Source organism: Tupaia chinensis, unplaced genomic scaffold, assembly GCF_000334495.1.
Source record: "Tupaia chinensis unplaced genomic scaffold, TupChi_1.0 Scaffold148587_1, whole genome shotgun sequence".
Classification (NCBI taxonomy): domain Eukaryota; kingdom Metazoa; phylum Chordata; class Mammalia; order Scandentia; family Tupaiidae; genus Tupaia; species Tupaia belangeri.
The window spans coordinates 2,173,760-2,187,205 of record NW_006208436.1 but is presented as its reverse complement, the minus strand read 5'-3'; the positions used below and the strand labels follow the sequence as shown (position 1 = coordinate 2,187,205).

General features: G+C 34.1%; 1 protein-coding gene across 1 annotated transcript in view; it reads left to right on the top strand.

Moving 5' to 3' along the window:
• The window catches only part of RUNDC3B (RUN domain containing 3B), a 154,192-nt gene that overhangs the window by 72,643 nt on the left and 68,103 nt on the right, over positions 1-13,446 (top strand). Inside the window, 1 exon segment of the mRNA XM_006170485.3 lies at positions 3,613-3,698. Within this exon segment, the coding sequence (XP_006170547.1) occupies positions 3,613-3,698 (86 nt within the window).

The following is a 13,446-nucleotide window of genomic DNA, read 5'->3' as shown; positions in this document are numbered from 1 at the left end:
AACCAAGACATGAGAATTGGAATGGCCCCAGTCCTGGAGTAAAGGATGGTACAAGAGGTGAGCCCCCGTATTCATCCTGGCCTAGGTCATTTATCTATTCACGTCATAGACAGAGAGACTAGGTCCAAAGTAGTGGAAGTGGGGGATGTTTTCATTTCCCTGAGCTTGAGAAGCGGAAGTTGTAGCTTAGAACTGCTAGTGGAAGCCAGGATTGGGAGGAGAGCACTGCAGATAAATGTGCCTGAAGCTGCATGCAGTTTTCCAGTGAGGTGGCTGTCAACTCTTAGTCCTCCATAACCCAGAGCAAAAGTCACACAAACTAAGCTAGAATCAGCAGGTAAGAGTTAAAACGCAGATGAAAAGTCTTCCATCTAGTTCTAGAGAGACACAGGTCAGAGTTCAAGGGCAAAGAAGTTGAAGGGCCCTGTAAATACTCCAGAATTTCATCAGAAACTCCACGGAAGTTATAGTCCATTTTCTGTGAACTTTTTGAAGAACTGTCATACTTTAGGGAAAATTTAGAAGATCAAACCAAAAAGATCTAAATATGGTATCCTTTATAAATGTGCAAAGTGATTTTCTAGTACTTTATCTCTCTGCGAAATCAAATTTTCATACTCAAGATGTAGTATTCAATAAAAAATTATCAGGCTTATCAAGAACAAGATCAAATGACAAATTAAGAAAGAAAAATTGAAACGGACTTAAAGGTGATGCAGATTACGGATTTTTAAGTAATTATAATTGGTTCAAGAAAATAAAAATGACTAATACCAGATAACTGGGATATATTTTTAAAATCAGAAGATAAAACTGCTATATATATATATATATATATATATATATTTAACAAACACATATAGGACTTTTGCAAAATTGATTATTTACTGAGCCCTAATTAATCTCAATTAGTTTTAGAGAATCATATAAAGTATGTTCTCTAGCCACAGTAGAATTAAGCTAGAATCATCCACAACAAAATGTTCGAGTGAACTTGCAAAGGACTTCTAAATAATCCCTGAATGGAGGAATAATCTCAATCAAAATAGAAAACTATCTGGAAAGTAATGTTAATAAACATATGTAAACTTGTACATAGAGGAAAAAAGGCCTAAATAGGCTTTTGTCTATTAAAAAAAATAGCAGAGGCTGGCAATCAGTGATCAAAGCTTTCACCTAAAGAAACTATTAAAGACAATAAACTAAAAGTAGAAAGAAAGAAGCAAAACTTCAATAAAACTGAACAAATTTACACTAGAGGAAAACAAAATGAAAAGTTGGTGTTTTAAAGAAGATGAATTAATAAGCTTCTACCAAGACTATTCAAGAACAAAAGAGATAAATTATCAATATCAGGAATAACGAAGAGGCCAAACCCTATGTCCTGTAAACATTAAAAATCCTAAAAGAGGATATTATCATTTCACACCTGTGAACTTGAAAATTTAGATTAAATGGACAAGTTCTTTAAATTTATCACTTACCAAAACTAACATAAAAGAGAACATCTGAATATTCTAATATCTACTAAATAAATAGACTGTAGTTAAAAATCTTTCCCTTACAAGTCATTTTTAAATTATGCTTTATTTCATTTATGGATTTCAAATAATTCTTTGTATTTTAATGGCTGAGAGTGTTTTTGTTAGGGGTGTGTATGTGTGTGTCTTTGCCCTCTCTGATTTCTCTTTTCACTCTCTCAAATGATGACAACTTATCCTTAAGAAGGAAAGTAGACTGCATGCTATTAATGCAGTTAGGTTAGTCAGTATGATGGTGGGAAGATGAGTTTTCATTCTTCTAATTGTGTCTATTTTTTGTTTCTGCATATAGTCAAGTAGGGATAGTACTGTAACCTAACACAAATCTTGGGCACATAATCTATCTTAATGTATCTTAAAACAGAGCCTGGAGCATATTAATTACATTCTTAAGACATGTTGACTTTTTATTCTTTTCAAAAACCTTTAGTGGTTCACCTTTATCAACTGATAAAAATCTAAATTCTTTAATCTGGTTTTCAGCTTACCCACTTTCTGTCCCAACAACATGTATAAATATGCTTATCTTCTGTTCTAGGAAAAGTTCTTGTGTTGAAAGGAAAGAAACTTAAAATTAGCACATTATTACAATATAACAGAGAATTCAACACACATCCAAGGACAGGAAACAAAGTGCAGCCCAGTGTTCTATGGACTGAAAATAAGAAATCAGGAAGCAGGACTTTCCCCACGTTCCTTATCTAGCAATAACACTGCCTCCTGTGCCTAATTTTCTCTGGAGATCAACTTGCCCTGCTTCTGTATTAGTGAAATTGCAGCCTTTTGATTCAAAATGTTTCTGCTAGTTTCTATGTCTTTTTTTCAAGAGAAAATCTTCAGACTACTAGCCAGAAGGTTTCTTGCCCTTCTGTTCCAGTCTGTCACAGACAATGGTAGGTTCCCCTCGGCTTTCTTAGAAGGAACAGTGGACTAATCACAGGCCAAACTAAAAGTTGATGTGAGCTTGGTAGGGCAAGTTGACCTCTTGCTGACTACACCCATCTCATTCATTGTTTTCCCCAGCAGAACTGCTGCTTCTAACCTAATGGGGTTTTACCACTGCCTGAACTCCTTTTATACTTCGATTTTAGTGAATTCAAGAGAATTATAGACATCTCTAAAGACATTTTTTTCCTCACTGGTAGCTGACCATCATGTATATTTATTTGTGTTGTCTTTATTACAACTGCCTTTGCAGTGTTTTGACTTGTGTACTCAAGCTTAATGAAATTTTCTTTTGAATGAAAATGGAAGTAACCGAATTATAAAATTCTCATCACAAATATGATCTCTTATATCCTTTTATTCTAAATAGTCTATAAGAAATGCTATATAGTAAAAGACTTGTTAATCACTACTATTGAATACTGTTACCCCTTTTTAGTAAATTCAAATTATTCACATTTAGTAAGAATTGTCTGTTTCTGTGATTCTATGCTAGAATATCTTTTGACTTCTGAGGTTTTTAATTATTGCCATTGGTTTGTTTTTCCTCATTTAAATACTTGTTACTCGTTTTTAGAATTTTCTAGGGACACCAAATTTGCTAACTTATGATTTGGATGCATGATAAATCATAAAACTGGGAGTCTTTATCAGTTGCATAAAACATCCCACTGGAAAATAGGACTAGGGATTCACTTAAACAAGTGGGTTAGAGTGACTATTTTTATTACTAAGAGGACTCTCTTCATGTTTTATAAGGGGACTCATTTTAATTAGCAAGTTGATTTTGAGTACTAAAGTAGAGCTATGACTTATGATTACATTATATGATTCCAAAGGAAATGCCAACTCAAGTACCTCAATTTCATTCTGCCCCTTCAGCAGATAGAAGGTAAATGTAACATGCTGTGCCATACAGCTTCGGAGAGACAGAACTTACGCTGTATATAATCATTTACCTCTTTTTACCTACTTAAATATTTTTCTTAGTCTTTATCAAATGTACATTTCAAATGAGCTATTATTTACATATATAAAAGCTTATATTTTTATGGCAGAGTGGGCACAGTATCTTTTAACTTTAACTTTTTTATTATCATATTTAATTCTCTCTTCTTCCTTTTAGGGTAGAGCCTGGATCAGAGTAGCACTCATGGAAAAACATTTATCTGAATACATTTCTACAGCGCTGAGAGACTTCAAAACAACCAGGTTTAAAAGTCCTTTAATTTGTCTAGTATATATTTGAAGGAATCGCCTAAAGACTTAGAAATCAGAACAGAACTAAAAATTATTTCATTTATAAAGTCCTCAACTATTATATTTTCTCCTTTTCTTACTGCTCAGATGAATGCATTGTCTTCTCAGGAAAATGTAATTTGTCAATGAAACATACTTCTAAGTTTATGTATAAATATATACATTATGCCTGGAATATCCTTTTTCTGATTAATTTCTGATATGCATTCTTTCAGTATTTGAAGCTTCATTCTCCCCATACACTGTAACCTAACAACTTGAAGGAAGATATAACTATGAAATTTTGATAGTATCTTTTCTCATTTTATACCACAATGTCTACTTATTTCTCTTCTTGTGAAGAATACAAATGAACTACTTACTTTCTAAAATTTATATGTATATGAATTTTAAATTTATATACTAGATATTGTGAATACATTGTACATAAAATACAGAGTATTATATAAAATATTACTTTTTTATACAGAGAGGGAGAATATATAGACTGTGTGTGTATGTGTGTGTATTCATGTGCATGCATGCTTGCATACATGTGTGTATGTATAGCCGTGTACATATAGCCAACCAGTGGCATGGTGGTTCAGGAGTTAGATCTCACATAGCCAGTCATGCCATTTGAGTTTTGGACCTGGATGCTTGAGAAACACAGTGAGCAAAAGAAGAAAGAAATGGAGAAGGCATTGTGGTATGACCATTCCCCATTGGGGTGGGTGGTTTTTCTCACTTTCGTTTTCTCCCTTTCACTATCTCACTCCCTCTCCCTCTCTCTAGGGAGCACATGAGCCCTCTGGAAAAAAAAAAAATATATATATATATATAATTAATGACTGCTCAATTGTCCTTCTTTTTGGTTGCCAGAAAGTGCATACCCTCATCAGAGACAGAGAGAGGAAAAAGTAGAAAGCACCCCCTGCCACACTCCCCTCTCCTCCATTTCTCCACTCTGTCAGGATGTTAGGCATGCACATACACCCTCTTAGCATGTTGTTAAAGCTGCTGGGGCAATATATAATAGTTTCTTTTTTTAATATATAGACTTAAGGGATGACATACTGAATTATTTTTAAAAAATAGGACTTTATTGCATTTTATGCTGGTAGAAAAAAAATTATTAGGAAAAAAGTCATTCCTAATTATGTCTAGTCTACTGATCTGTATTGTTGCAGTTGAAAAGCCATTTTTCTCCATATTAAAGATATTTGAAAATGATAATACTTGATGATTTCAATACCTTAGACATGTACTGCCCAATATAGTAGCCACTGCATAAATTAGAATGAATTAAGATTACATACAATACAAATTTAGTTTCTCAGTTGCTGTATTACATTTTAGGTGCTCAGTAGTCACATGTAGCAAAGCCTACCATGAACAAAATAGACAGAACACTTTCTTCAACTCAAAAACGTCTACTGGGCAGTACTGCCTTAGACAGTTCTAAATTACCATACTTATTTCTACCCCATTAATCATATGTCTGAAAGAAAGCAAACTAGTGACAAGTACAAACCAGTCATGGTAGAAGAAATTAAGCACAAAGAAATACTATATCTAGAATCTTAACTTCCATATCCTGATGCAGTATTTGATATTCTGGATTTTGAGAAAAATCTAGGTATTTATTATGAAACATTTTTTTACTTAATTAGCTGGTACAAATTACAGTATTTTTACATGAATGCCTGTCTTTGTAGGTAACAAAGAACTTAGTAAATTATAATATAGTAAAATTTATTTTATTTTTTAATAAAATAGTTTATTGATAAGTACATGGTTTCAATGTCAGTAATCAATTCACTTGAAAAGGAGAACAGTAATCAAGTCAAAAGAATAAATCCTTACTAATCATCAGAAAATGTGTCTATTAAGGCTGTCACATAGAAAGGCAGAGATCACTGAGAGGCCAAATCTTAAAAAAAATTCGTCCTCTGTTTAGTCCATATGGAATAGGTCCATACCTGGAATCTGTAGAATTCTGGGATTATCACCTTCTAACCAAACATGACCTGTTGGCACATAATTATGGCTTTTAAAGAAACCTGACAGACTAGTGATATGGATTTTGTCTCCTTTCAAACCAGTTATTCTTTTGCAAATGTTTGATTTTGGATCACTTGGGCTTTTTACAATCACAGTGTCTCCTCTTTGGATACCATAAACATGTCGACTAAGATTTTCTGCAAAGACAATTATCTGGATTTTAAATTGTAGGTTCCATTGATGGTCCACAACACATGACAACACCACCAACAAATGGGAAAGAACAGTGAGCTATATAGCCACGCCGAATGGTATAGCCAACAGGTCAAAGGTTTTCCCCAGAACACCACAAAGCATAATTCTATGTAGACTTTGCCACCTTTGGCCGTAGGTCTGTTCTATAGTATATTCTACTTTTAGGGTAGTTTCAGGGCTTCCCAAATAAAACTCTAAAGTGTATCTCAAAGCATACATAGGTGATCCATGGCTTCAGGATTCCTCTGACCCCAAAGAACCCAGGAGGACCCTCACCCAGCACATAGGTGGTCCTTCCTTACCTGGGATGTGTCAAAGTCCCTAATATTGTAAACTTTAAATGTTCAAGATAGAAAGAAAAAAATCATCTTGATTATAAATTTGAGCAGGATAGGAAGACTTTTAGCTAAATAGTATTTGCATAAAGGAAATCTGATATATACTTATGGAGCTTTTTGTAAGCAACATGATACTTGAGATATTTCTAAAGATGAATTGTGGGGTAATGATAAAGTCTTTGACATTTGAAATGAACCTTATAAACTAAAGAATTGGTTTATTTGTATCACTAGTAAATAAGTTTAATTATGAAAGGTAAGTACTGATGATATTAGGGCTTTGAAAATAAAAATAGAGCACAGAATCAGAATCTAGTAGATTGAACCTAAAAATTCTATATTAATAAAATCCAAACCAAGTTTACACAATAATTATATATTATGTATAACAATATTGCATCAAATAATCTTTCTAAGTTGTTAGTCTTTTTTCTTGAAATAATTGGGTGGAGTAGAAATAATTCTTGAATAGATTATTTTTTGAACAAGTAGTTTAAATATTTAAAGGGAAATTATTTTTACCTTGTTCTTAAGTACTAACATGCTTTTGATAAGAAGGAAGTGATTCAGTTTTTGAAAAGTCCACAAAGTAAAAACATTCTTCTAACAATATATAAACATACACTAATCAAATAAAAACATAACTTGGTATACAATGCTTACGCATATAAAGAAGTCTCCAAAGAGTTCATGGAAAATGCATATTATGAAAAATTGCATGGATTTCAAAACTTACAACAAAAAAACTTTGTACTTTAATACCAGTTTCCACAGAGTTTTTGGAGTCCCCTGGTATATATACTTGCACACACATTTAGAGGGTTCATATGTATGTATATATAATATATATAATATACATACATACTTATCTACTAATAATGTTTAAATGTTAATATAATGAATAGCTTTGTAATTCTCAAGAAAGGAAATAAGTAGGGTGTTTTTGACAGTTCTCAGATATTAACTAAAAATTGTGAGCAAACAAGTTTTTTCTTTTACTATTAATACTATTTTGTTTTTACTGAAATTAAATTAAAGAAACTTAATTATAAATAAATTTTATTGCAAATTATATATATATATACAGACCCAAAAATTATATATATACATATATATATATAATTTTGGGTCTATAAAATACAAGCAAACTACTCCAGAGAGTAGTTGTACGTTACCTTTTATCCGAATGCTGCCTAAGATAAGTGCTTGTAAAAGGTGAGAAATAATCTTTAATCCTTTAAGAATCTTTAAAGTGTCTGAATCAAGTAGATTTCTTCTTGTTCTACTCCTTACAGATAGAGTAATGACAGCCTTTATGATAGTGATGTGAGTCTCTCCTCTAGGGGAGGAGGAGGAGCTACATGAGCTAAGGCAGGCGAGCTTGAAAGCACTAATCAGTGAAATTCCAAGGACAATTTGAGTGGAGGAAGGGTGGGAGCAAAATACAATAAAACTCCTTGGAATACATAACTGCGACTCCAAATGATCTCTTTTGCTAAGTTGTGGAGGAAATCTTGGTAAGCAAGTGAAAAAGCAAAAACATAACATGGTAAATTCATAGATTAGGGATTAGAGAGTTACTGGGAAATAGCCAGAGCTAGGAGTTTGGCAGAATGAAAGTTAGAATCTAAGCTAAAAAAAAAGACGGTGAAGAGTTGTTTTGGTAGGTCACTGGGAAGACCTACAAATGAAGAGATAAAAACTAAATTAATTTGCTCAAAGTTTTCATTTATATCTACCCACAGATCAAAACATTATTAGAAAAATTAAATTAAAAAGGACAAATGTGATATTTAAAACAAATTTTTAAATATTTTGGTAATAATTTGAAGTAATAAATACAGAAAATACAAAGATAATATTAGCTTTATGGACTCAGCCATGGTAACTCTCACAGGACGCTACCACTCAGCAAGCTGAGGCCACAAATGAGGTCTGAGTTCTCCTAGCCCACCCTAAAACCTGGGAGGGATGGTGCATATCTGTTGTCCCAATTACTCAGGAGGCTGAAGCACAAAACTATTGTCCCAACTACTCAAGAGGCTGAAGCACAAGAATTATGATATGCCAAGACGTTTCCTAAAAAATATGCCACATATGCATGCATGAATACACATACACATGAAAAATATTCAATTTATAGAAACATCTGCAATTATATCACAGTATTTAGTTTATAATAATAGAAGTTATCTTTAAAGAAATGTTAATTTTCACAATATTTTAGTATAACAAAGGAAAGGAACAGTATAAAATAAAACAAATTACTGATCTGTCACAGAAGAAAAAATAATTAGTTGTAAACAATTTTCTCAGTTATTGGGAGGTAGATAGTATAGTGAAAAGTTGTTACCAAAATATCTCATTAGCTAAGGAAGAGTTTTTGAGAATAAGATGAAAAACAAAAACATTAAAAGATGCTCTTGACCTGCTACCTCCCAGCATATACAAAAACTCCAAATGGATCAGGCTTAAATGTAAAGCTTTTAGAATAAAATGTATATGTAAATCTTTGTTTGGATTGGGCAAATAGTTTCTTAGATATGATACCAAATGTGTAAAGAACAAAAAAATAAATAAATTGGGCATAATCATAATTAAAAATTAGTGCTTCAAAGGACACCATCAAGCAAGTGGAAAGCCAGTCCACAGAACGAGAGAAAGTTTTCACAGATTATTTATCTGATGAAGAACCTGTATCTAAAATTGTATATTAAAATATTTTATAATTCAGCAGTAAAAAGATAATTTATTTAAAAATGGACAAAGAACTTAAGTAGGCATTTCTCCAAAGAAGGGATACAAATGACTCATATACATCAAAATGATGCTTAATATAATTTACAGCAGAGAAGTGCAAATGAAATGAGATACCACTGCATATCAAGGATGGCTATGCTCAGAAGATCACATAATAACAACTATTGGTGAGGATTTGGGAAAATTCAATCCTTCAGACTTTGCTGGTGGGAAAATAAAATAGTGCAGACCCTTTGAAACAGTTTGGTAATTCCTCAAAAAGTAAAACATAGGGACCAACATAGGCTTTGTTGCTGGACTCCCATGTAATCGACCGCGGTTCGCGTCCCGGATCCGGTGGCTTAAAACTCAAACTGGGCGCATGTGCGTGCGTGCCCAAGATCCCGAGAGGAGAATGGAGGAGAAGGGATTGTGGTGTGGCCATCCCCCCGGGGGGTGATTTCTCGCTTTCTGTCTCTCAGTCTCTCTCTGTCTGGCGAGCGCACGTGCCCTATAGCAAAAACCTCTCCAAAAAAAAAAAAAGTAAAACATAGTGTTCATGACCCAGCACATAACTGACTCCTAGGGGGGGTGTAGGTTTGTATGCGTGTTTTTGTGTATGTGTGTGCTTGTATGTGTATCCAAGACAATTGAAAACTTATGTTTACAAAAAGTGCTTTCATTTATGTTTATAGCAGTAATAGTCATAATAGTGAAAAAAGTAGAAACAACCCAAATGTCCATCATCTGATGAGTGTAAAAACAAAATGTGGTATATCCACACAGTGAAATATTATTCACCAATTAAAAAGGAATGAGTACTAATACATGCTACAACATGGATGAAACTTTTTTTAGAAAAAGAGATTTTTGCTATAGGGTGTATGTGCTCACCAGAGAGACAAAAAGAGAAAAAGCAAGAAATCCCCCCTCCCCCCAGGAAGGATAGCCATGCCTCAATCTCTTTTTCTTCTCCATCCTTCTCTTGGGATTTTAGGCATGCATGCATGTGCACCCGGTTTGACTTCCAAGTTGCCAAATCTGGAACCCGAAACACAGTCGGCTATGTGGTAATCCAGATAGTGGTTTCATAGGCTGTGGGGTGAGTGACTGGAAGGAAATAAGGTGTGACTAATAAGGGGTACATGGCTTTGGGTCGGTAAAAAATGTTAAAATAGATTGTGGTGATGATTGTACAACTTTGCAAATATAAGTCACTGAATTATACTTTAAATGTGCTTTAAAGAGGTGGATCATATGATATATGAACTTAGCTTTTTTAAAAAAATTTTGGCTTATTGAAGTAATAGTGGAGTAAAAACAAACAATATGACTTTTTAAAAAGTTTCTTTCATGAGCAAGAGAAAGGAGAGACAGACAAGTACTCTTTTTTTTTTCTTTTTTTGGAGTGTTTTTTTTTTTTTTTTTTTTTAAACTGTAGGGCGTGTGCACTCTCCAGAAAGACAGAGAGAGACAGAAAGTGAGAAATTACCCCTCAGGGGGGATGGCCACGGCACAATCCCTTCTCCTCCATTCTCCTTTCTGGATCTTGGACACGCACGCACACATGCCCGGCACGAGTTTAAGCCACTGGGTCCGGGACTCGAACCGCGGTAGCCTACATGGGAATCCAGCAACATAGCCATTACGCTAACTGCTGGTCCCGACAAGTACTCTTAACAGGGTCTCATGTTGCTTCCCATGACTCCCCCACTCTAAGCCTTTCCCAGCCAGCCATGATCATGAGCATGTGTGTGGGCTCCTGATGTGTATAGATCAACTCAAGAACCAAATCTCAATCTTCCATATGGCCTCCAACAATGTAGAGCATTGCACTACCACTGCACTACCATGGCGAGGCCAATAATATGAGTTTTGTAACTGAAGGAAGGGAGAGAAATGAGTCCCACTATTTCATAGAGAAAACAAAATCTCAAATGTAATGCTGTCTCTAGAACAGTTTAGTTTAGAATGTTCTGATTAATACTCAACTGTTGTTTTTTAATCTTGTCAATAAAAATAATTTGGGGCTTATTAAATTTGTGGAAGCTCCTTTTGTTTGTTTGCCATAAGGCATGTGCACTCACCAGAGAAAGAGAAAGTAAGAAAACATCCCCGGGGGGATGGCCATGCCACCATCCTTCTCCACTCTCCTATCTGCACAGTTGGTCATGCAGTAGGACACAGATGCCTTAATCTCCTTATCACTTACAGTCCCTGGAACATCTTTTAATGATATATTTTTTTCAAAACCTTTTTCTTGTTTTCAAATTGTAAGCAAGCTATAATTCCACATATTTTGGGGGGAAAAGTATATAAAAAAACTTTAGGATATATTTGGCATTATTCTATGGTAAAGAAAAGAATAATTTTCCTACTCTTCTATGCAGACATGTGGTCTAAGAGTAATAAGTACTCTAACTGCCCTTAAAAATTAACTTATTAGTATAAGATCTCCTTTCATTTTTTTCCTGTTTTCTGATTGAATTTCTTAGCTTAGCTTTGCTCTATAATCACTTCCATCCTATCGACCCATCTTCATTTTTTGTCTGCTTCCTGAGAAAACAATTACCACTTGGGTCTCCCAAAGAGAATGAAGTTCCTATATTGGTTCTCTTTTAAAGTAAAACTAGTACCAGCATAATGGAATGCACCTAATTGCTTTCCATAATTTCTCTTAGTGGTCTTTATGTTACAGTGTTCATGAGGAAACACAAATCAGGATTATGGCTGGATTGATATATTACCAGAGGAAGACATTCATACTTTGTAAATGCCAAAAACGTTCTTCAGGAAATAACATATTCCTGTGTTTTAGCTTTATCTTCTTTTTGTTTATTTTTATATTTTAAAAATGTATTTTAATTGATAAATATCTTTGGGCAAGCAGGTGTCATAGTGGTTAAGGTGCTGGAGTCCCACATGGCCAACGGTGGTTCAACTCCCAGACCTAGATACTTGAAAATCACACTGGGCATGTGCGTGTACTATGCCAAAAATCCCAAGGAGAATAGAGAAGGGATTGCAGTGTGGTCATCCCTCTCTGGGGCACAATTTCTCACCTTCCCTCTCACTGTCTCTCTCTCTCTGGGAAGCACACGTGCCCTATGACAAACACCTAAAATACATAGATGGATGGATAGATAGATAGATAGATAGATAGATAGATATTACATGTTTTGAAATATGTATACATTGTGGAATGGCTCAGTTGAGCTAATTATGTATTTCTTCTTTGTGGGAAGAACACATAAAATCTACTTTCTTAATAATTTTCAAGAATATATTAACTATAGTCACCATTGTTGGGGAACCAGCAGTTAGCGTAATGGCTATGTCGCTGGACTCCCACGTAGTCGACCGTGGTTCATGTCCCAGACCCGGTGGTTTAAAACTCACGCCGGGCGCGTGTGTGTGCGTGCCCAAGATCCCGAGAGGAGAATGGAGGAGAAGGGATTGCGGCGTGACCATCCCCCCTGGGGGGTGATTTCTCACTTTCTGTCTCTATGTCTCTCTCTGTCTGTCTGGCGAGCGCACGCGCCCTACAGTGAAAAATCTCTCCAAAAAAAAAAAAAAAGAATATATTAACTATAGTCACCATTGTTGTACAGTAGATCTCATTAATATATTACTTGTTTAACTGAAATTTTGTATTCTTTGACTAACATCTTCTTACACACCACCCCCCCACCCCTGAACATCCTACCCTCTGGTAACTACCTTTCTACTTTTCACTTTTATGAGTTCACCTTTTTTAGATTCTACATATAAGTAAGAGCATAGCTTTATTTTCAAAATTATTAAGATTATGTTATTCTTATAAAAGTTTAAAAGGACACAAGAAAAACTAAAAGTTGGATCTTTCAGGATAATTATTTCCACTTTTTGGGAGGAAGTCTTCACAGTGGTGGACAGATAATAGGTCAAATGGAAGATGAAAAATATTTCTATCATTTATTGTTGAGTTTTACAAAAGACGTTTTGTGAGAGTTTTGGTTATTTGAAGTAATAATACCCATTTAATATCTAATATGTACTGAGTATGAGGATTTCTTGGTTTAATTTAAATACTTGACTTTTAGTTTCATTTTAAAATATTATTAATTATTTTCCCCCTCATATAGAAAATGTAAATTATTCCAAAAACTTAAATAAGGGAGAAAATTATCTCTAATTCTTGCACCTAAAAATAGCCATTATTAAATCTGATATGTTTTCTTTCTATCTTTTTTCTGAGTAGATTCTTAAAATAATGATAATTGCCTTGTGTTATTTCTTCTGTTATGCATCCTGCTTTTTTATTCCACTTCACATTAGAATATTAAGTATTTTTATTAGGCAATATTAAGTATTATCATATTAAGCATTATTATAACAAGTTTTAT